The sequence below is a fragment of the Dendrobates tinctorius genome, unplaced genomic scaffold, assembly GCF_039654945.1.
Source record: "Dendrobates tinctorius isolate UK_male_01 unplaced genomic scaffold, ASM3965494v1 ptg000089l, whole genome shotgun sequence".
Taxonomy (NCBI): Eukaryota; Metazoa; Chordata; class Amphibia; order Anura; family Dendrobatidae; genus Dendrobates; species Dendrobates tinctorius.
In genome coordinates this window covers 372,195-392,854 of record NW_027361757.1, presented here as the reverse complement: position 1 = coordinate 392,854, position 20,660 = coordinate 372,195, and the positions used below count along the sequence as shown (strand labels likewise).

The 20,660-nt window shown below is 46.9% G+C and overlaps 1 protein-coding gene across 1 annotated transcript in view; it reads right to left on the bottom strand.

Annotated features, from left to right (window-relative positions):
* The window catches only part of LOC141098181 (transmembrane protein 150A-like), a 190,884-nt gene extending 171,011 nt beyond the window's left edge, over positions 1 to 19,873 (bottom strand). Inside the window, exon 1 of the mRNA XM_073585757.1 lies at positions 19,453 to 19,873. Coding sequence (XP_073441858.1) covers positions 19,453 to 19,532 — 80 coding nt within the window. The 5' untranslated portion in view covers positions 19,533 to 19,873. The remainder of the gene's footprint in view (positions 1 to 19,452) is intronic.
* Positions 19,874 to 20,660: the final 787 nt, after the last annotated feature.

Genomic DNA, 20,660 nt, shown 5'->3' with positions numbered 1-20,660 from the left:
CGGCATCGCAGCGGGGGCCTGGTCGCTGCTAAATGTCACACGTAACGAGATCGCTGGCAAGGTCACTGTTGCGTCACAAAATCGGTGACGCTTCAGCGATCTCGCTATGTGAGACGGGGCCTTAAATCATGCAGATTAAGTTTCAGCAGGAGTTAAGCAAGATTAAAGACGAAGGACATAAACCTCAAATAAGAAAAAATAAATAATTCTAATATATAATTTTAAACTAGATTCACATCTAGTCCGGATCGGCCTTGTCCATAAGCTCCATATTGTGCATGGCACAATTGTATGTAGAATTCGTTCAGGAATTCAAAATAATATTTCTTAATGCATCTGGACAAGGCCTTACTTCGAACTGTTGACATTTAGCTCCTCATTTACCCAGAAACCTGAGCCTGACAGGCTTCCAGCTGATTACTACTGAGTTTTTCTTCTCAGACACCAGACTACAGACCCTGTAGGAAATTCCTCGAATAAGGATATGCTTTCCAGTTTCTAATTAAACAGCTGCATGTAGACAACACAACGCACCTAGATGTTCATGGATGGTCAAATTACACAGGAAACCACCAAGAAGACACTCATTTTCAAAAGCCTCAAATCCAGGCTTATGTCCAGACTAGGGATGAGCGAGTACTGAAGTATTCGGACTCGCTATACTCGTACAGAGTATACCTTAAGGCTGTGTGCCCACGTAGCGATTTTTAAGCTTTTTTTGCCGCGATTTTCGGCGCAAAAACGTTTAAAAATCATGTACAGAACGCCCCCCATGCATTCCTATGGTATTCCGCACATGCTCTGCTAATGCTGCGCTTTTATCCACGGCGGAATCGCCTTGCGGAAAAAAAAAAAAAAAAAAAAAAAAAAAAAAAAAAAAAAAAAAAAAAATCGCAGCATGGTCACTCTTTTGTGCGGAATCGCAAAGAAATGATGCGATTCCGCACCCACAGGAATGCATGAGAATCGCTTACTTCCCGCATGTGGCTATGCCCACCATGCGCGCAGTTAAGCGTCTCATGTACGGTTGGTACCCATGGTGTGGAGGAGAGGAGACTGTCCTCCAGGCCCTGGGTACCATACCACTGAAAGAAGAAAAAAAAAAAAAAAAAAAAAAAAAAAATTTCAGGGTATATTTACCTTCCGGCGTCCCGCGCTGCATTCCCGGCCTCAGCGTTCCCAGTAATGCCTTGCGAGACCTGTGATAACGTTGGTCTCGCGTTGCTATAGCGATCTCGCGAGACCACGTCATCACAGGACCTTGCCGCAAGGCATTACTGGGAACGCTGAGGCCGGGAATGCAGAGCGGGACGCCGGAAGGTAAATATACCCCGATTTTTTTTATTTTTTTTTAGCATTTTAACATTCTTTTACTATTGATGCCGCATAGGCAGCCTCAATAGTAAAAAGCTGCTCACACTTGTCAAACACTATGTTTGACGAGTGTGGCCAACCTGTCAATCACTTTCCAAGCGATGCTCCAAATCGCTTGGAAAGTGCTTGAATATCGCACGCGAAAATCGCGAACATAATCGCGGTGAAATCGCGCGGGAAAAAAAACGCGATTTCTGGGAAGGAGTCCGGTTTTTAGTGTCCGGAATAAAACGCTACGTGGGCACATAGCCTAATACTCGGGTATTCAGTACGAATAGCGAGTCCAGTGATAGTCAGTGGAAAATGCAAGGAATTGTCTGCTGGAGGAAAAGGCTAAAAAAAAAAAAAAAAAAAAGTGTAAAATGTATGCTGTAAACAAATGTGTATAACATGGTGGCACCTGGTCAGGGGCTGCACAAATGGTTTGAGGCTGTGTGCACACGATGCAGAATTCCTGTGGATCCGCAGCGGATTTTACCGCGCAGAAACGCTGCGGATCCGCCGGTCACAACACAGAACCAGATCGGCAATCAGAGGGAAATAAAACCTTCACACTGCTTATCTATGAACTGCTCCAATATTTATGCTCATCTCTCTCTCTCTCCCACAATGACTATTCCACTTCACATTCTTTGTCTTATCTATTGCATTATTTCTGTGCTGTCTTGTGTATAAATATGTAATTGTTCAGATTTTGTATTAGTCTAGCCTGGTGAAGAGACCTGCGTAGTCTCGAAAGCTTGCAATTTGTTACCATCTTTTCAGTTACCCATTAAAAGGTATCAACCACTGAGGACTCTCAATTCTAAATATTCTTCTAGGCATAGATATAGTGTCTTCAAAACATTAGCCCTGGGGGCTGTATCATGGTTGATGAAGGAAGCAAGGCAGGTCTGAAGGGCCAAACAATTATGATAAAGCCAGGACTACTAGCAGAGAGGTGGTAGTGCCCAGTGTCCAGGCATAGCAATAGTGTCCCCAAAAATTAGCCCAAGGGGCATGATACCATGGTTGATGAAGGAAGAAGGGTCTCACTCTCATCACAAGTGCCTCCGATGGGAAATATTAAAGTAATATTGTTTTTAGCTTATACTTTAGACCATGAGGTACATGTGACAGAAGCAGGTTTTGAAAACATGTGCAAGAAGAAGAATAGGGGCTTGTATGGGAAGGGATGGATGTGATCACCAAATAAAAAAAAAAACAAAAAAAAACAAAAAAAAAAAAAACACGTGTTGGGTGACTTTAGGTTGGGATACTGTCATCTGGAGGGCTTAAATACTGTTGCAATATCCAATCCTTGTTAAATTTTTATCAGAGTCAGCCTGTCTGCATTCTCTGTTGTCAACCGTGTGCGTGTATCTGATGACTGCCCCAGCGGCACTGAAAACACGCTCTGACATCACACTAGCAGCAGGGCAGGCCAACACCTCCAAGGCATAGGAGAGGTCGGGCCAACTATGCAGCTTGGATACCCAGTAATTAAACGGTACAGAAGCATCAGGAAGGACGCAGGTATGGTCACTTAGATAGTCGTTGACCATCTTGTTCAACTTCTCCCTCCTTGACATTCCTACTGTTCCAGCTAGTCCTTGGTGATGAGCCGGTTTATTGAAGATGGCCCAGTTTGTGGACATTTTACCCACCACCTCTTTTGGACCTGCTTGGCGTATCTCTCCCCATTAATGCATGCTGTTGCACAGAGCTGGTATCTCTGCTAGCAGTGGTGTCTGAGGGTGCTGTTGCCATCAAATGATCGACAACGGCCTTCTTGAAAGATTCCATTGTGAAACCTCTTGGTGACTGCAACAGTAGCGAAGTAAATTTGTCCTTGTACCGTGGGTCTAGAAAGGTTGCTATTGAAAATGTGGATTACGCGAGGGTCTTGGCACAGACAGTCAGATATGAAGTGTGCCATGCTGAAAAGAGGCAAATGTTCTGTGACCCCTGATGGAGGAACAATACCCATCCTCTCCTCACACTGACTCTCCTCCTCCAATTCAGCCCACCCATGCTGGACAGACACAAAACAGTGATTGGGATTCCCCTCTGTAGCATGAGGTGTCCCCTCGGTACCACTGAAAAAGAAGTCCTCTCCCTCCTCATTTTCATCATCATCATCCCTCAATTTTAACGGATGATATTGGCTGGGCTGGGTAGGATCGCCCATTGTGAAATCTTGCTCCATACCCAGCTGCTAGGCACGCAAAGATTCCATTTTTTGATTCTGCAGCTATTTTTTCAGCAGACATAGCATAGGGATGGTTACGCTGATAATAGCCTGATCACTTACCCTTGCCAACATATGATATGTTGAGTTCCACCGTGTCGGCAGGTCGCAAAGGAGTCTGTGGTTTGGCAAATAAAATTGCTTTTGAAGAGCTGCAAGACCGGCAACAGCGGTTGAGGAGTGGCAGAAATGGGCGCAAATACGGCGCACCTTCTCAAGTAGGTGCGTCAAGTCAGGGTCTGTTTTTAGAAATTTCTGCACCACCAGGTTCAGCACGTGAGCCATGCATGGCACGTGTACCAGCTTCCCGAGCTTTAAAGCCGCCACCAGGTTACGCCCATTGTCGCAGACAACCAGACCAGGTTGGAGTTGCAGTGGGTAGAGCCACTGATCAGTCTGTTTTATTCCTTGCCACAGCTCTGCTGCAGTGTGTGGTGTTTCACCTAAGCAGATCAGCTTCACCAGAGCGTTTTGCCGCTTTGCCGATGCGCAGCCGCACAGCTCGCAACTTGGGAGTGATGTGGAGGGCAATTCAGCATAGAATGACGAGGCGGAGGAGGAGGAAGAGGGGAGACTGGACGTATATGATGAGGCGGAAACCCTGATTGAGGCTGGGCCCGCTATTCGTGGCGTGGGTAGGATGTGTTGATGGTCCAGTTTGAGACTTTGTCCCACCCTCCACCAGGCTGAGCCACTGTGCCCTGACAGATGTATTGTCCCTGGCCACAAGTACTTGTCCGTTGTAAGATGGACCCTCCCGGTTACGGCGTTGGTGAGAGCACGCTTTAGATTGTTTAAGACGTGCTGGTGTAACGCTGGGACGGCACAATGGGAAAAATAGTGCCGGCTGGGAACCGAGTACTGTGTCCCCACAAGCCTAAACGGTAACATCTCCATGGCTAGCAATTCGGCAGTGTGCGTGGCTTGGTATTTACGCGTCCTTTCATACATCTGGGGCACGGACAATTGGACGCTTTCCTGGGACAAACAAGTGGATGAGCATGTTGTGGCCTGTCTGTGCAACCGCAGCTTGTGAGCAAGAGGTATGATGATCACCTGCTTCCTGCCCAGCAGATTGGAAGGACATATCACAGGCGACATGGCAATGGTTTGAACAGCAGTTGCAGACACTGATTTGGTACCCTGTTGTTCAGTCCACCGAATAGGGTGCTTGGCTGCCATGCGTTTCCGCATACTGGTGATAATTTGGTTGCCTTTGCCCTGGCCTCTGCTCAGCTTCCTATGGCAGATGCTATAGATGACAACATTTGATTCAGAAGGACTATCAGAAAAAAATTTCCAGACAGCAGCTGAACGCACCCTTGACTTGGGGCACAGAGGGATTGCTCTTGGCATCAGTTGACACAGTTCGCACTCTGCTCAAACCAGTAGACCTTGGTGCCACGTATCCACCTTCCTCCTCTGTGCTGCTGTGCTGGCTATGCGGGCCAACGGTCCAGGTCGGATCGGTGGTCTCATCAACCACCTCGTTGTCCATGTCATCCTCCTTCCGTGTTGATATTGGCGACTGGCCAGATGGCAACTGTGTGTCATCACCATCAGCCTCCAACTCTTCACCCAGTATATCACATGGATGAAAGTGGGGTTTCAAATATTTGGCCATCTTCAACAGACGATACCCCCTCACGTTCCTCTTCAAAGTCGTGCGGTGAGAAGCCAAAGGCAATGCAAGGAAATGGATCAAACAGATCCTCGGAGTGACCAAGGTTGTGGTCAAATGTTTCCTATGACTCCTGACCGGATGATGAACTAGGAACAGGTTGAGAATAGGATGACCCAGCGTTATCTGTATGGACAGTAGATTGTTTTGTCATGGATGACTGGGTGCTGCTAGAACATTTCCTTGAGGCCTTATCAGCCATCCAAGACAGCATCTGCTCTTTCTTCTGGCTTCCAGGCCTGTTTATGTTCCAGACCGGGAAATTTCGCCAGGAACCAAGATGCATCAACCTTCTTCAATCTCCCAGACTCTGTGCCTTGTTGGGCACCAACGACCCCACGTCCCTTCACAACAGCCTATTTAGGAATTTTGGATTTTTCTGCCATAGTTGCAGATGTTCAGATGCAGATATTGGGGAACAAGGAGCAGTTAGTGCTTTGTGGAAGGTAGCACTACAGCCTAGTACTGCTTTGTGTTTAACAAACAGCACCGCAGCAGCACAAAAAAAAAAAACAAAAAACTGCCCTGAGGTTTAAGGCAAGAATACGCACCCCAGACACCATACAAGACAGCGGTGCTGGCTGCGTGTCAGTTGTGCAGTACCGTGCGTGCATACTAAAAATAAAAAACTGCCCTGCAGGGGTAAATGTGACCTCAAAGAAAGCTGGGAAAATGGTCACTACTCAGTCCCTGACCTTATACTTTCAGCTCTGAAAAGAGCTTTTGGGTTTCACAGGATTTCTGGATGATTTGCACCAAAAAACACAACTCTCCCTAGCAGCTGCTCACACTCTCCCTACACTAGCTGTGTTCTGCATGCAATGTGCAGAAAATGGCGGCGGCAGGGCTTAGTGCCAGGCTATGATGACTCATAGGACGCTGGGCGGTCAGCCAATCAAAGTAATGCCGCCCACAACCAAGAAGGGTGCGGCATTACTGTGATTGGCAACTGCTGGTCGGGAGAACCGAATAGGGCGAGGCGAGTAGTGAAATACTTGATGTACCGAGTACCGCATTCCCACGAATATGCTCGCTCATCCCTAGTCCAGACATGAGATCAGACACTACAGAAGATTTCGTGCCCAATTTTAGTTTCTTGTGGTGTAAGAGACTGCTTAGCAAATGAACATGAGCGGTACAATTTCTCAATAGTTAGTAACTGGAGTGAGTATAAAAACGCTCAGGTTACCACATTATAGTTTTGCAAAATTCTCAATATTTTAAGATTTTATACTGAAAATCTGAGGCAATTCACCTTGGTTTACAGGCAATTGTGAGATTTCCTGTAAGTCGTCCATAGTGGGTACACTCGCTTGAAGGGGGTACTTGTAATATCTCCTGTTACATCTGCTTTTTAATAAATCAAACAAAAATATAATAATGGTATGCTCCATCAGAGGCTATAATATGGAGAGTCATTTATAGAGATCATTTCCTTAAAGGGTTTTTCCCTACTCCACATCATGTTGTGAGTGGGAAAGGTACCCATAATACCTGAAGGGATGGCTTCATGACCAGCAGGTACTATGCTCTTGTCAGTTTCATTAGAATCAGACAGGTAAACTATACCCGCCAAATGTGAATGAGTCGCAGCAGTACTCACCTCCTGATGTGGAAATGAGTGGAAAAGAACAAATGCTTAAAAACACAAATTTCTATATTTGCAAGTATATGGAATAGGAGAAGGGATAAATAACTGATTTGGCGTCCAACCCAAACTGTATTCTGCTGTTGTCTCCGGAAGTCCCACAGACAATAAATGGAACAGAGGTCGAGCGTGCAAGCCTCTGCACCATTCAAGAGACGACTCTGCAAAGCCCAGTTATCAGATCTCAGCGGACCTCAGCCATCAGAAGTTTAAAGAAGTTGTAAGGTCAAAACCAATAAGTGTGCAGTTGTGGCACCCCAGGAGTATGGTCGCCACAGTGGCGTTGCCTTCCTCCAGGGAGGGTGATGTCAGGCTTGGAAGCAATGAAGGGTGTCTCTGGCAGTTAACCATAACATGCAACACAGTTCCCACTCCGGGCCAGCAGAGGGAGCTCTGAACCAGAATTGAGGGAGGAGTGCTCTCGGAGGGCCAGGAAGGGAAATGAGGAGTTAGTGTGAGGAGAGAAGCTGGGAGACTGAGCGTAGTTGAGAGCTCGTTCCCAGCTGGAGCGCATGATCTGGAGCCTGGTCTCCACGGTTGTCTGGATACTGAAGGTCCTGCAACAGAAACCAGAGGAATAGGAAGCTGTAAATGCTCTATTCCCATCTAAGACTCGGAGGCACAACAGCGACGTGTGAGCCAAAAGAGATAGAAGGCTACAGCTGTCTGCCATATGAGGTAGATATGAAAGGGAACAAGAAGGAGGAACTTCAGTGTAATACAGTACTGCATGTACCTCAAGTAAGCGCTAGGAAGGGGACTACACAACCCATCTGCATAGAGAGAGATTCAGGAGTTGCTTCCAGGCTAATCAGCTCCTGTGCCATCTGTAATCTGGACCCTGGACTGCACTTACAAAGTAAAGGTAAAGAAACTACACTTTGTTGTGTCCTTGCCTTCTTCCTGCAACTTCTTCAGCACCGCTACATCTCTGTGCCAGATACTGCACCCTCTTCCTCAACACCTATCCTCTTCATCTACTCTGCCCTGGGACTACAGTCCTGTCTGTGGAGGGCTACACCATCATTGCTGCACCCCACCATCTGTCCATGAGGATCTGTCTGCAGCGTCGGCTTAACACCTCCCTTGCCGAACACCACAGGTGGCTTCACGAATCACTCAAATCTTATTTCATCACTCAATCCTCTTTTACAAGGGCGCCCAGGGCCGCGGACCGGGTCACCGCTGCTGTGACACTCCCCTCTGAAGGGCCGGCCCGGTACCGAGCACCCCACAGCCCTGGGAGGGCGACCCAAAGTCACTCTGTGCGACTGCAGACTTATGAATCTCCTCAAACGCATTGTGCACTGTGGGGATTTGTCAATTTCAGACCCGGGACCAGAGTTATGAAAGAATTATACATACCTCCGGCCAGCGGGCGCAACATCGCTCATAATGCACTTATGGATCGAGGGCGCGCCCTCTAGTGGGACATGCCCACTGGCCGGCCACATTACTACATGAGGCACAGGCTCAATACAAGGTTATGGCGCATGGTCGCGCCCACCGGCCAGAGGCATGTCCTGGGTATGAAACCGACAAATCCCCGCAGAGCACAATGCATGCTCTGGGGGACTTCATGGAGTGAGCGCAGACATACCGGTTTTAGCCTGACAACCCCTTTAATAAGTGATTGCCGAGGTTATTTTTCCTATAGTTTGTATTTTACCTCAGAGCACCTATTTTTCTGAAGCAGTGAGCACCCCATTATCTATACGAACCCCTTTAATAAAACGCTATACATAGGGCTTATATGGAAGTGTTTAGGACTCCCTACACTGCTCTGTCATGCAAATGAGACCTTATGGTTGCATAGTTGCATTACATTGTAAATTAACTTATTTGGGATGTAAGGCAATAAAGATCTGGATTCCCAAACACAGTAAAGTCATGGAGGAAATCACTCCCTACTAAACAGCAGCAGTTCTCTCCTGGGGAGGGGGGGGTGCTAAATCTTTTCTACCGCTGGGGTCCTGGGTTTGAATCCCACCAAGGACAACATCTGCAAGGAGTTTGTATGTTCTCCCCGTGTTTGCGTGGGTTTCCTCCCACATTCCAAAGACATAATGATAGGGAATTTAGATTGTGAGCCCCGTCAGGGACAGTGATGATAATGTGTGCAAATTGTAAAGCTCTGCGGAATATGTTAGCGCTATATAAAAATAAAGATTATTACTACCACTTTTCAATGGAAAATTCTGCACTGCAGGTCAATTTGCAGCAGAAAAAAAAAAAAGAAAGAAAGAAGTTGCATTGAAAGCAGTAGGTATCAGCACCAGACACATGCACCAAAGCTCTACAATGCAATGACTACAGCAATTCTGAATCTGATGGCCTGGGCAGTAGGTAAATATACAATAGTGCTTATCCCATTCACTATAGGCAGGAGGTCTCAACCAGAGGAAGGCAGGCAGGATGGATAGGGAGGTCCGCAAACAGACTGTTACCTCAAGCATAACAATGGCACAGAGGTGGTGAAAGCCTAATAGGATTACAGGACAGATACCAAAGCTGCCCAGGAGCACATCTCCTCTCTTAAAGGTACTGTCACACTTAGCGATGCACCAGCGATCCCGACCAGCGATATGACGCGGTCAGGATCGCTGGTACATCGCTAAGTGGTCGCTAGTGAGCTGCCACACAGGCAGATCTCACCAGTGACATCGCTGGGGTCGGGGGTCACTACTTACCTGTCACACTAGGCGATCCTGACGTCCTCCCGCCCGCGTCCACGCTCGTCTCTCCACAGGAAGCTGACGACGAGAAACAGTCCAGAACGTTCTCGCGCGATCAGCGATTACGAGCGGGGGAGCGGGTCGTAGGTAAGTATCAGACACAGCGATGTCGCTAGCAATATCGCTATAACGTCACACGTTATAGCGATATTGCTAGCGATATCGCTTAGTGTGACAGGCCCCTAAGGCCCCGTCTCACAGAATGCGGTTTATCACCTCTACAATGGAGGAGATGGTAAACCGCAGCAGAATCCGCAGAATAGTGACATGTCATTTCTTTCTGCGGATTCAAAACCGCAGCTTTTCCGCAGTTAAAGATCCGCAGCATGTGCACAGAAAATTGTAAATCCCATAGATTTACATGCTACTGTGCACTGTCTGCAGATCCGCAGCGGCCAAAACCGCAGTGGATCCGCAGCGTGTGCACATAACCTTACAAGTCTTGTAATATGACTTAGGATAAAAGTCAAATCAGAATCTCAATTTGCAGACACGGTGTTTCAGGCTATTTGCCCTCATCAGTGCAAAGTATGAAAACTGATTGGCTAGGCGAGAGGCTCCGGACTGAGGGCTAAGGGTGAGTGCACACAGTGAGGATTCAGCTGCAGGTAAATCCGCACGTAAAATGACCTGTGGTTTACCTGTGGATTCCCCCTGTGGTTTACCTGCGGATTCCCCCTGTGGTTTGACACCTGGACAATGGAACAGGTGTCAAACCGCAGCGGAACCCGAAGAGTTGACATGCTGTGGATTTAAAACCGCAGCAAATCTGTGCGGAAAAATCCGCAGCATGTGCACATACCCTAAGGGGTAAGGCTTCTCCTTGTGGAGAGTGACATATTGTGGCACTAGCAGTTGCATTGTTCCAAGGTGATGGAGAAACACGGCTGATGTGAAGCTGCAGGAAAGTCTTCTGACAGTTGTACATTTATTAAATACAAAATAAAAAAGAGAAAATGACAAAATAAATTGGAAGAGGCAAAACGGAAAAAAAAAAACAAAAAAAAAAAAAAAAAAAAAAAAAGACATAAATAACCAACCCAGTTCCTGGAAATATGTGGATGAGTCAAACTTTAGCCACGCAGATGAAGTGTGCGCGGAGAAAGTTGGATTAACGCAAGAGAGATACAATTACATCTATGTTAATGTTCGGTTAAAAGTGCTGACACTCAGGTCACCTGACTCATCTTAGAAGGGTGTCACGAAGGGGCGTTAGGGAAGTTAACACCCTAGAACATGACTTCATGCCATGAATGAGCTAAATGTTTGTATAGTGAAGGATGCTTTGTGAATTAACATTTGTCTGCCTGAGGTAACACATTTCTCTTAGGCTGGGTTCACATTACGTTTAGGCAGTCCGTCAGATGGACCGCGGTGTAACGCAGTCCGTAAACGCTGCCATCCAGCCCCATTGTAGGGAGCATCGCAACGCATGGCATAAAGCGGCACGCGTTCGCGATGTGCCGTCATTCACTGATTGAGCCACGGACGCGGGCTGCAGCGTCTGAGGCTCCGTCACCGCTATCGCAGATTAATCATCTGTGCTAGCGGGTATAGCATAACGCAGCCCGTCAATGCTATGCGTTGAACGGACTGCTTAACGTAATGTGAACCTAGCCTTATCACAGGAGTGAGTGTTTCTGCCTCCTCACCAGTCCTGTGAGCTTATCATAAACCACATATACTGTAACTGTTTCCAAGACAAAAGCAATTACCCCTTTACATGGTCAATACGTTCCTTTGTTAATAAAAATAGATAAAAATCGGGGTTTGAATTGATATGTAAATGAGGCTAACAAGCTATGGTAGATCTGAAGCCTCTAACACCAGCTCTATTGCCTGCACAGCCCTGCCTCCTCCTGTTTGACTGACCGATCCTTTTCCTAATGTCTCACAGAACACAGGCTGTCATTGAGGAGTAAAACCCCAATTTCTCAGTAACGGATTGGCCATGTAAAGGGATGGCTACACTTGTCATCGACAGGGCTACATGTGCATTAATAGTTTGGGGTGGGGGAGGGGTTAAATCTTGCTGACTGATTCTATTTAAAAGCAAAGTTTAATACAAATTCTCTCTAATTTCATATAAAAGGTTAACTGAAGTAGAGCAGATAATGTACTACTATGGAGCCATAACTGCTTCCACACAAGAGGGAGCCATAAAACAGCCATGGGGACATGAGCCCAAGGTCTGTAGACCATATACATAGACCAAACTATTCCAAAAAACTGCAGAGACCTTCAGAGGAACCTTCCAAAATAAGTAGTAATCTTTCTTCCAATATGCTCAATTTCTCTGACTCCTACTCCACAACTCCGACAAGGGATGTGGAGTCCGTATAAAATGGACCTCCTCCTAAAATATAATACATTGGGTACAGTAGCACAATGCAGGATGTGCTGTAGATTTTTTCATAAGAATTTGGGAAAGTTATGAAATGTCCTATAAACGTCTGTTCTGTTCCTGATTTAAGGGTCTCTGCTTTTAGTGGAGATGAATCTGTGCTGCACTTTATGCACATGATCAGAAGTCACAATAGACAAAATGTCTCAGCTCACCCCTTCCATGGAAAAAGCCTTTGATTCCATGGACCCTGAGCAGGGATTCGTGTCTCCGCCAGACACCAGGAAATATACTTGAAGAAAAAGGGGAATCCAGCTCCAAGGAATAAAATCAATTTCTTTTATTTAATTCCAAAGATAAAAGTATGACAAAATCATACATCACACATCTTACACCAGTGAGAGAGTGCCTGGCAGTACACGAGTCTAAGAACACGAGTGTGTTCGAAACGCGTTCAGTTTTAGCCAGGCACTCTTTCTCACCGGTGTACCCGGTATCTGCGTGATGTAGGATTGTGTCATACCTTTATCTTTGGAATTAAATATAAGAATTTTATTTTATTCCTTGGAGCTGGATTCCCTTTTTTCTTCAAGTACATGATCAGTAGCGAGGCAGTGCTGGGGAGTCAGTCAGGGAAATGGAGAAGTCGGAGGTTTGGCCGCTTACCGACTCCACAGCCCTGATCACTATGGAGCAGGTTCATAAAGTGCAGCACAGATTCATCTCCACTAAAAGCAGAGATCCTTAGATCAGAAATAGAACATGTCATACCTTCCTCAAATTCTTAAGAAAAAAAAAAAAAAAAAAAATCACAGCACATACTGCACTGAACTACTGACCCAATTTATTATATATTTTAGGAATCGGTCCATTTTATACAAACTCCAAAAGCTCTGGTTATGACTACATTATGAAGCCGGCGATTCATACATTCTACTTTCCACAAGACAGTGGGTAATTGTACTTCACCACATACTTGTTCCCGATACTCCTTTGTCTCGTCTGACTCCCATCTTCCCCTCCCCCCATCCATTTTTCCTACACAATGGAGAGTAAATTTATGACATTCTGCTACGAGATCTAGCTGTAGGTGACATATAGAGACAGGTTCAACAGTGAAGGCATCACTGGTGGCCTGAACCGCCGTCAGCATGACTCACTGCCCTGCTGGGCGAATTGTCGCAAGTATATTTTACATAATATATATTCTACGGGGAAACCCAACGAGACTCGTGCGGCCTCTGTCCGGCTTCTCTCTGCAATGCTCCAGTGATTGGCAGGTCTCTCCATTGCGTGTACATAGGCTGCCATGGAAGACTGGACAAACCAGACTATATAGGACCGCTGCTCATATTGCAGTTCCACCTGTTTCTTCCTGATTTACCAGCACTACCTATTAAATGCAGGAAACTCTCGGGTGTGCTAGTTTAAAAGAAATAAATTGTACCAAAATAGCAATGACAAAATCCATGCAGCAATCTGGGTCATTTTACACATTATTCCCAGTTATGCAACATAGAAGAAGCTGTCCTCTCCTAAGGCCTCATTCAGACTTCTGTGTTTTTTTCTTTTGAATAACGGACTGTGTTTTTATATACAAGTGTTCAGGATCAGAGTTTCATTGCAGTTTGGTCAGAATGAGCAACTAAAGGGCTATACGGCGACTATGGACGCACAACAGAAGATCTCAGGCATGCTAGGTGACCACAATCACTGCTAAAAAGAGAGTTGCAATTTTCACATGACTTAAATGCAAGTCCAAAGGTAAGCAGAGTTAAAAATCATTAGATTTTTGCAAAAGTCACATGGGCTTTGTGTTAAATGCAATACTGTGCTAGACCTGTCCTTGGGCTAACACTTCCAACTCATCCCGAAGACACTGCTGGTAGCCAACACCTATGGCAGCCAATTTTCCACCGTATTTTAAATTGATCTCTAAATGCACTCATGGGTGCATTATGGACATAAAAAAAAGGAATATAGGAATACCACGCAAGTCACGATGCTAAAGTTGGTTTAAAGACAAACATAAAAGACTTACAATAATAAAATGCAATCCAGCTAGGTGCCCAGATGTGAATACGCTTGAAAACTGCCACAAACCTTATAGAACTGGCACCAAAAGTGGGAACTGAAGGGCATAATAGAAAGGGTTAAACGACTTAGGGCCACTGATCTCACACCACCATTACATAGATCGCGATGGCTCGCATCAAATTTAGATCAATCTAGCCTGGACCGAATGTGGTCTGGCCATAAAAAGAGAAAAAGCACATTTTAATAGGCAACTGGAGTTTTCCAGGGGTTAAATGACTTTGGGCCACTGATCTCACAGCACCAATACCTAGACAGTGATGGCCCGCATCAAATTCAGGCCACTCCAGCCTTGTCCAAACAGGTCCTGGGCATCTTAATGGGGAACAAAGCAGGCAAATAGACACTTTTCACAGATTTGAATAAGTAATGAGTGAAATCTGCAGCCAAAAGGCTGAAAGAATGGATATCCTGCACCAAATCTGTAAGTAACTTGTGCATGAGACTTCATGTTTTGTGACAAATCTGCGCAAAAAAAAAGCCCTGTTTTAAATCTGCAACGTGTGCACAGGTCCAAAATCTTCACAATAAGACCCCCTGTCCTCACTGTCAGATGTCACTGGAATATGGGAGAGAAAATCGGACATTAACGTAAACAGGATCACTAACACTTGAAATCTTCAGACCGTAGTGGGACCCTCAGCAACCAAAAGGTGAAACCCCAAAATATAATGAAGATGTCTGGTGTAACGTATGACACAGCTTGTCAAACTAGAAAACCTCTGGAGTCAAGACCCCTTTCCTCACCACAGCTGTGACTGCAAAGAATCAGAGTCAAGACATACAAATCAATAAATAGTCCAAATTGCCCATTTTGATGACAGAAGTTGATTTTTATATACAGCATCATTATGTGTGTTGGCAAAGTTAGATCAGTAGCCCAAAGTTACTGAAAGGGGTTGTCCGGTCTTAAGCTACAAGTCTGCAGTCAGGGGTATAACGACTATGGTCGCAGCGGCGCCAGCAGAAAAGTCAACTGGACGTGCATCCTCGGATGCACATCCAGTTGAAGTGTATTGAGCGCACAGACCCACAGGTCTTTATGGAGGACTATGACCTGCGCAGTCTATTATATGGAGGACTATGACCTGCGCAGTCTATTATATGGAGGACTATGACCTGCGCAGTCTATTATATGGAGGACTATGACCTGCGCAGTCTATTATATGGAGGACTATGACCTGCGCAGTCTATTATATGGAGGACTATGACCTGCGCAGTCTATTATATGGAGGACTATGACCTGCGCAGTCTATTATATGGAGGACTATGACCTGCGCAGTCTATTATATGGAGGACTATGACCTGCGCAGTCTATTATATGGAGGACTATGACCTGCGCAGTCTATTATATGGAGGACTATGACCTGTGCAGTCTATTATATGGAGGACTATGACCTGTGCAGTCTATTATATGGAGGGCTACAGGAGGTGCATTATACCTTAGTTATTTTTTATGTTGATGGGGGAGATGGGCTCTATTAGAAGTTCAACTATGGGGCCCCATGTCTTCTATGTATGCCACTGGTAAGTATAATGGTTTATCTTCTTCTATACATTAAAACAGCGGCAGAATGGGGGACACATCAGGATGGGGCCCATGATAAGGGACATATATACTAGGCTGGAGGGTACAGATCTATATATTTAGTCTGGATGTGGATCCCAGTCCAAATCTCGCACCGGCGCCCACCAGACTCTCGTCACCACACTGAGTGCAGTCTGTGACTTCAGACTTGTGGATCCTTCCATCACACGCACTGGGAGGATTTTCTGGTGTCAGCGGCGTCACAGACTCAGAGAGAGACTGCAGACATTCAGCTTTAGGGCATGTCTCCACGTAACGGAAACATTCAGTATTTTCTGCGGATTGACCGCCGCGTCCTGCCGCAGTGTTTAATCCGCAGCGTCCAGATGTTCCAGAATAGTGGAGGGGATTTTATGAAATCCCGTCTCCACTATGAGTTCGATTATGCGGGAGACACACCCGCTAAACCGGACATGTGGCGCGTTGTTTTAGACCGCAGCATGTCTGTTTACCTTGCAGAGACGCTCAGTCTACTGTATGGATACGCTGCAGCGATTTCGGAGGTGTTCAATGAGCTCATCCGAAATCACTGTGCATACAGAAGGGGGCGGGGCTTTGGGCGGAGCGGGGTTTCCACTCCGTCCAAAGTGCAGGGATTACGGTACGTGAAAATGTACCCTAAGACGGGACAACAATTTTAACCTTAAAAGAAATAACCAACTTATTCAGATCAGTACAAAGATGCAATTTCACAACTTAGATGCAGCTTTTTTGATCAGCAGCCATTCCGGCCAGACTGAAAGAAATCGGATTGATGTGGATCTTCCCATTTTGTGCTGGCGCTAGAAGACCAGTGGCCCAAAGTCACATAACCCCTGAGAAGACATCAGTTACATATTCAAATCTGTGAAAAGTGTGGGTCGTTCTGATGCCCAGTGCCCATTTGGGCCAGGCTGGTGACCTGAATTTGGATGTGTGCCATCACTATGTATGTAACACTGGTGTGAGATCAGCGGCTCAAAGTCACTTAACCCCTGAAAAACGCCACTTATCCAAACCACAATCACCCGTCTGCCCACTTTGATGCTGCAAACATAGGCCAGGCTGAAGTGACCTGAATTTGATGTGGGGCTGCCTGAGTTATACCTCTGCAGTGTGAGATCAGTTGTCCAAAGTCATGTAACCAATAAAGCAAAGGACAATTTCTGTCAAAATTGACAATTCAAATCTCACCCCAAAAAAAATGTGTATATAAAGCAATTGGTGGAATTAAAACGTAACTTTTAAAAGGAACAATCTCACCAGATTAAATGAAAGGCCGGGAGTCTCCAAGGATTCTCTGTATAATCACGCGTGCGTTCCACAGGTCGGAAGTGAAAGTGATCAATGGTGGACGACCGGAGCGCCAGCAGAGCATGACCATTCATACTGATATGGGGAGTGGATATGTGTGTTGCACATGAGATATTTGATTGCGGCAACAGGTGATAATGATTCTGTGGTATCTCACGTGAAGTGATAATATAAATATGCCCTCTTTCCTCCACTCTCTGCAGACAGCATTGAGAGGAAGATTCATGTCTCTCGAGTTATAGCACTATGGCACTTCATAACAAGTTAGTCCCCTGAAGAGTTACTTGGATGAAACGCATTGGGACACCCCCTAAGGGAAAGTGCATGTGCAATATAGGGTGAGCTGTGGACTGCCCTTGTCAGGACGGGAGTTTGGGGATCAGATAATGGTTAGCCTTTTAGGGATTTGACAGGGTATTGTCTTCCCATCGCTACCTTCCTGTGATCATACAGAGAATCCTCGGAGACTCCCGGCCCTTCATCTAATCTGGTGAGATTGGTCCTTTTTTATTCATATCTCATCTATTGTCATTTTTGTGGCAATATGTTTTTTTTTTTGGGTCAAGGTATGAATATATGTGTGCAGTTGGCTACGGCATTGTGTGCTGACCTATTAATTAATGCTGTATCCTTTGGATAATCTGTTGCCTGTTATATACCATTAGGTAACAATTTACATCCTGTTTGATGCATTCAGGTGGTTCCTTTCTTTTGAGAGTTCAACCACCAACCTAGCAATTTTTTTTTATTGATATCACATTTGGATGACACATTTAGTCCTTTTGATTTACATATTAAAAGTTACGTTTTAGTTAAACCAATTGCTAAAGCTATATATACACATTATATACACACACACATATATATATATATACATACACACATATATAGTTATTTAACCCTTTCAATGACGCTCTTCAGTGCCCATTTTCAAGCCCATTTTTGTGCCAGTATTATAACTTTTGAAGCGGCTTTTAAAGGGAATCTGTCACCCTTTTTCGAATATGAGCTGCCGGCACCAACATCAGGGGCTTATCTACAGCATTCTGTAATGCTGTAGATAAGCCCCCGATGTAACCTGAAAGATGAAAAAAAAAAAAAAAAAAAAGTTAGATTATACTCACCGGAGGGGGCGGTCCGGTGGGTGTCGCCGTCCAGTCTGGCACCTCCCATCTTCACACAATGCCGTCCTCTTCTTTCCTTCCTGTCGTGGCTCCGACACCTGCGCCACGACAGGAAGGAAAGAAAGAAAAGGACGGACCGCGACACCCATCGGACCGGACCCCCGGGTGAGTATCTTTCAGGTTACATCGGGGGCTTATCTTCAGCATTACAGAATGCTGCAGATAAGCCCCTGATGTTGGTGCCGGCAGCTCATATTCGAAAAAAGAGGTGACAGATTCCCTTTAAGAGTATTCATATCAGGGCACTGCACTGTATTTTATTAAAGTGATTTTTTAATTTTTGTTATTAAACCTGTAAGAAACAGAAAAAAAGATATTGAACGAATTAAAAAAAAAAAAAAACCCACAACTTCAGCATTGTACGCAAGTCAGCCTCATAAGAACGCATAGACCTGCCAGACATGGCACAACTATTACTGCGCCCTTATAGCGGACATAAGACAAGTATACAGACATTTGTTACAGGGAATCATCTACACAGGAAAACACAGATTGGAGGGAGACATAGGTGGAAAACGAGCTCGGGTCGGGCGACACGACCCAGGAACAGACTGTACTGGATGGATTAAAGAGGACAATGTTACTAGTACAAAACAGTACTACTAAGGCCGTGTTCACATGCTGCATTTCTGCAGTCCTTTTTTGCTGCGTTTTACAGGACCATCAAAGTCTGAGATCTCAGGCACACATAGGTTTTATTTGCCCGATTTGGAAAACTGCAACACGGCACTTTCAGAGTTTTTTTTTTTTGCTTTTGAGAAACAATGGGTAAATGCAAAAACACAGCAAAAATCACAGGTAGCAGCATTAAGTGCAAAAACCTAAGAAAGTTAAATCAGACTTTATCCACATGCAGAAGAGACAACAAAAAGAGAAGCAAAACCTGCTGTTTGTAAGCAGCTTTAAATCTGCATAAAAAACGCAACATGTGAACATAGCCCAACAGCTCCATACATCCCGACACCAGCGCCGCCTATAAGGGACTGGGGGACATGCTGCTAAGTATCAGAAGTGTCACCATTCTGGATGGCAGGGCTGATATTGGAGACCACCTAGTATTCTCCCCCATAGGGACCCCCACATGACAGGCGGCTGCTGACAGCAGTGCCATGATGAAGGTGCCAGCACTTGTAGGCACTGCTGGGGCCATGGCATCCCCTGGAGGGGCACAGAGCACCACCAGCGCCCATGATGCTGCACACATGTCATTACCTTTCTCTCCCACACAAAGGCTCCTTTGATCAGCGCTCCCCGGCTATACCGCCCCCATCATGCACTTACACTATCCACATCCCGGTGATGGTGAAGGCTGGCAGCGTGATGGGCAGGATCACCCAGCCGGGCATCTTGGAGAGAGGCATGCCGGCTCAGGGCTGTCCCGGCTTCAGCACCCCGCTGCGGGTCTGGCACTAAATTGCCCGGATCCAGGTGGAGGCTTCTCCCAATAACTCCAGAAAAGTTTCAGCCGCTCTTCTCCCATAGCCCAGAATGGCGCCCCCGGCTCCTCACAGGTCCTGATGGGCTTCACCCTACCGATCCCCGGGCCAAGGCACCAGCAGCCCGGCCGGGGCACAAGCGAGGGACGCGATCCGGGCTGTGATCTCCCGATCACTCAGGGCAGCAGCCTGCGGCCAGATCAGAATGTATCACTGCTGGGAGGGAGCTCCGCCCCGGCCCCGCCCCGCAGCCACAACAGGCCCCGCCCAGAGGCGGAGGAGTCTGGCTGGAGTAGTCTGAGCCTTCGCTGTGGGTAGCGTCTAGAATGGAGTCGCTCCTGTGAGGGGATGATGTCACGGGAAGGGGCGGGGCCTCCCGCAGTCCAGCGCACTGAGCGCAGACCCGATACCAGGTTGTAGCGTGGAGATGAGGTGTGTGGAGAAGATGCTGAGGGCGGCACCGTGCAGCTGGGTGCACATGGGATGAGGGCGGCACCGTGCAGCTGGGTGCACATGGGATGAGGGCGGCACCGTGCAGCTGGGTGCACATGGGATGAGGGCGGCACCGTGCAGCTGGGTGCACATGGGATGAGGGCGGCACCGTGCAGCTGGGTGCACATGGGATGAGGGCGGCACCGTGCAGCTGGGGGCACATGGGATGAGGGCGGCACCGTGCAGCTGGGGGCACATGGGATGAGGGCGGCACCGTGCAGCTGGGTGCACATGGGATGAGGGCGGCACCGTGCAGCTGGGGGCACATGGGATGAGGGCGGCACCGTGCAGCTGGGGGCACATGGGATGAGGGCGGCACCGTGCAGCTGGGTGCACATGGGATGAGGGCGGCACCGTGCAGCTGGGTGCACATGGGATGAGGGCGGCACCGTGCAGCTGGGGGCACATGGGATGAGGGCGGCACCGTGCAGCTGGGTGCACATGGGATGAGGGCGGCACCGTGCAGCTGGGTGCACATGGGATGAGGGCGGCACCGTGCAGCTGGGTGCACATGGGATGAGGGCGGCACCGTGCAGCTGGGTGCACATGGGATGAGGGCGG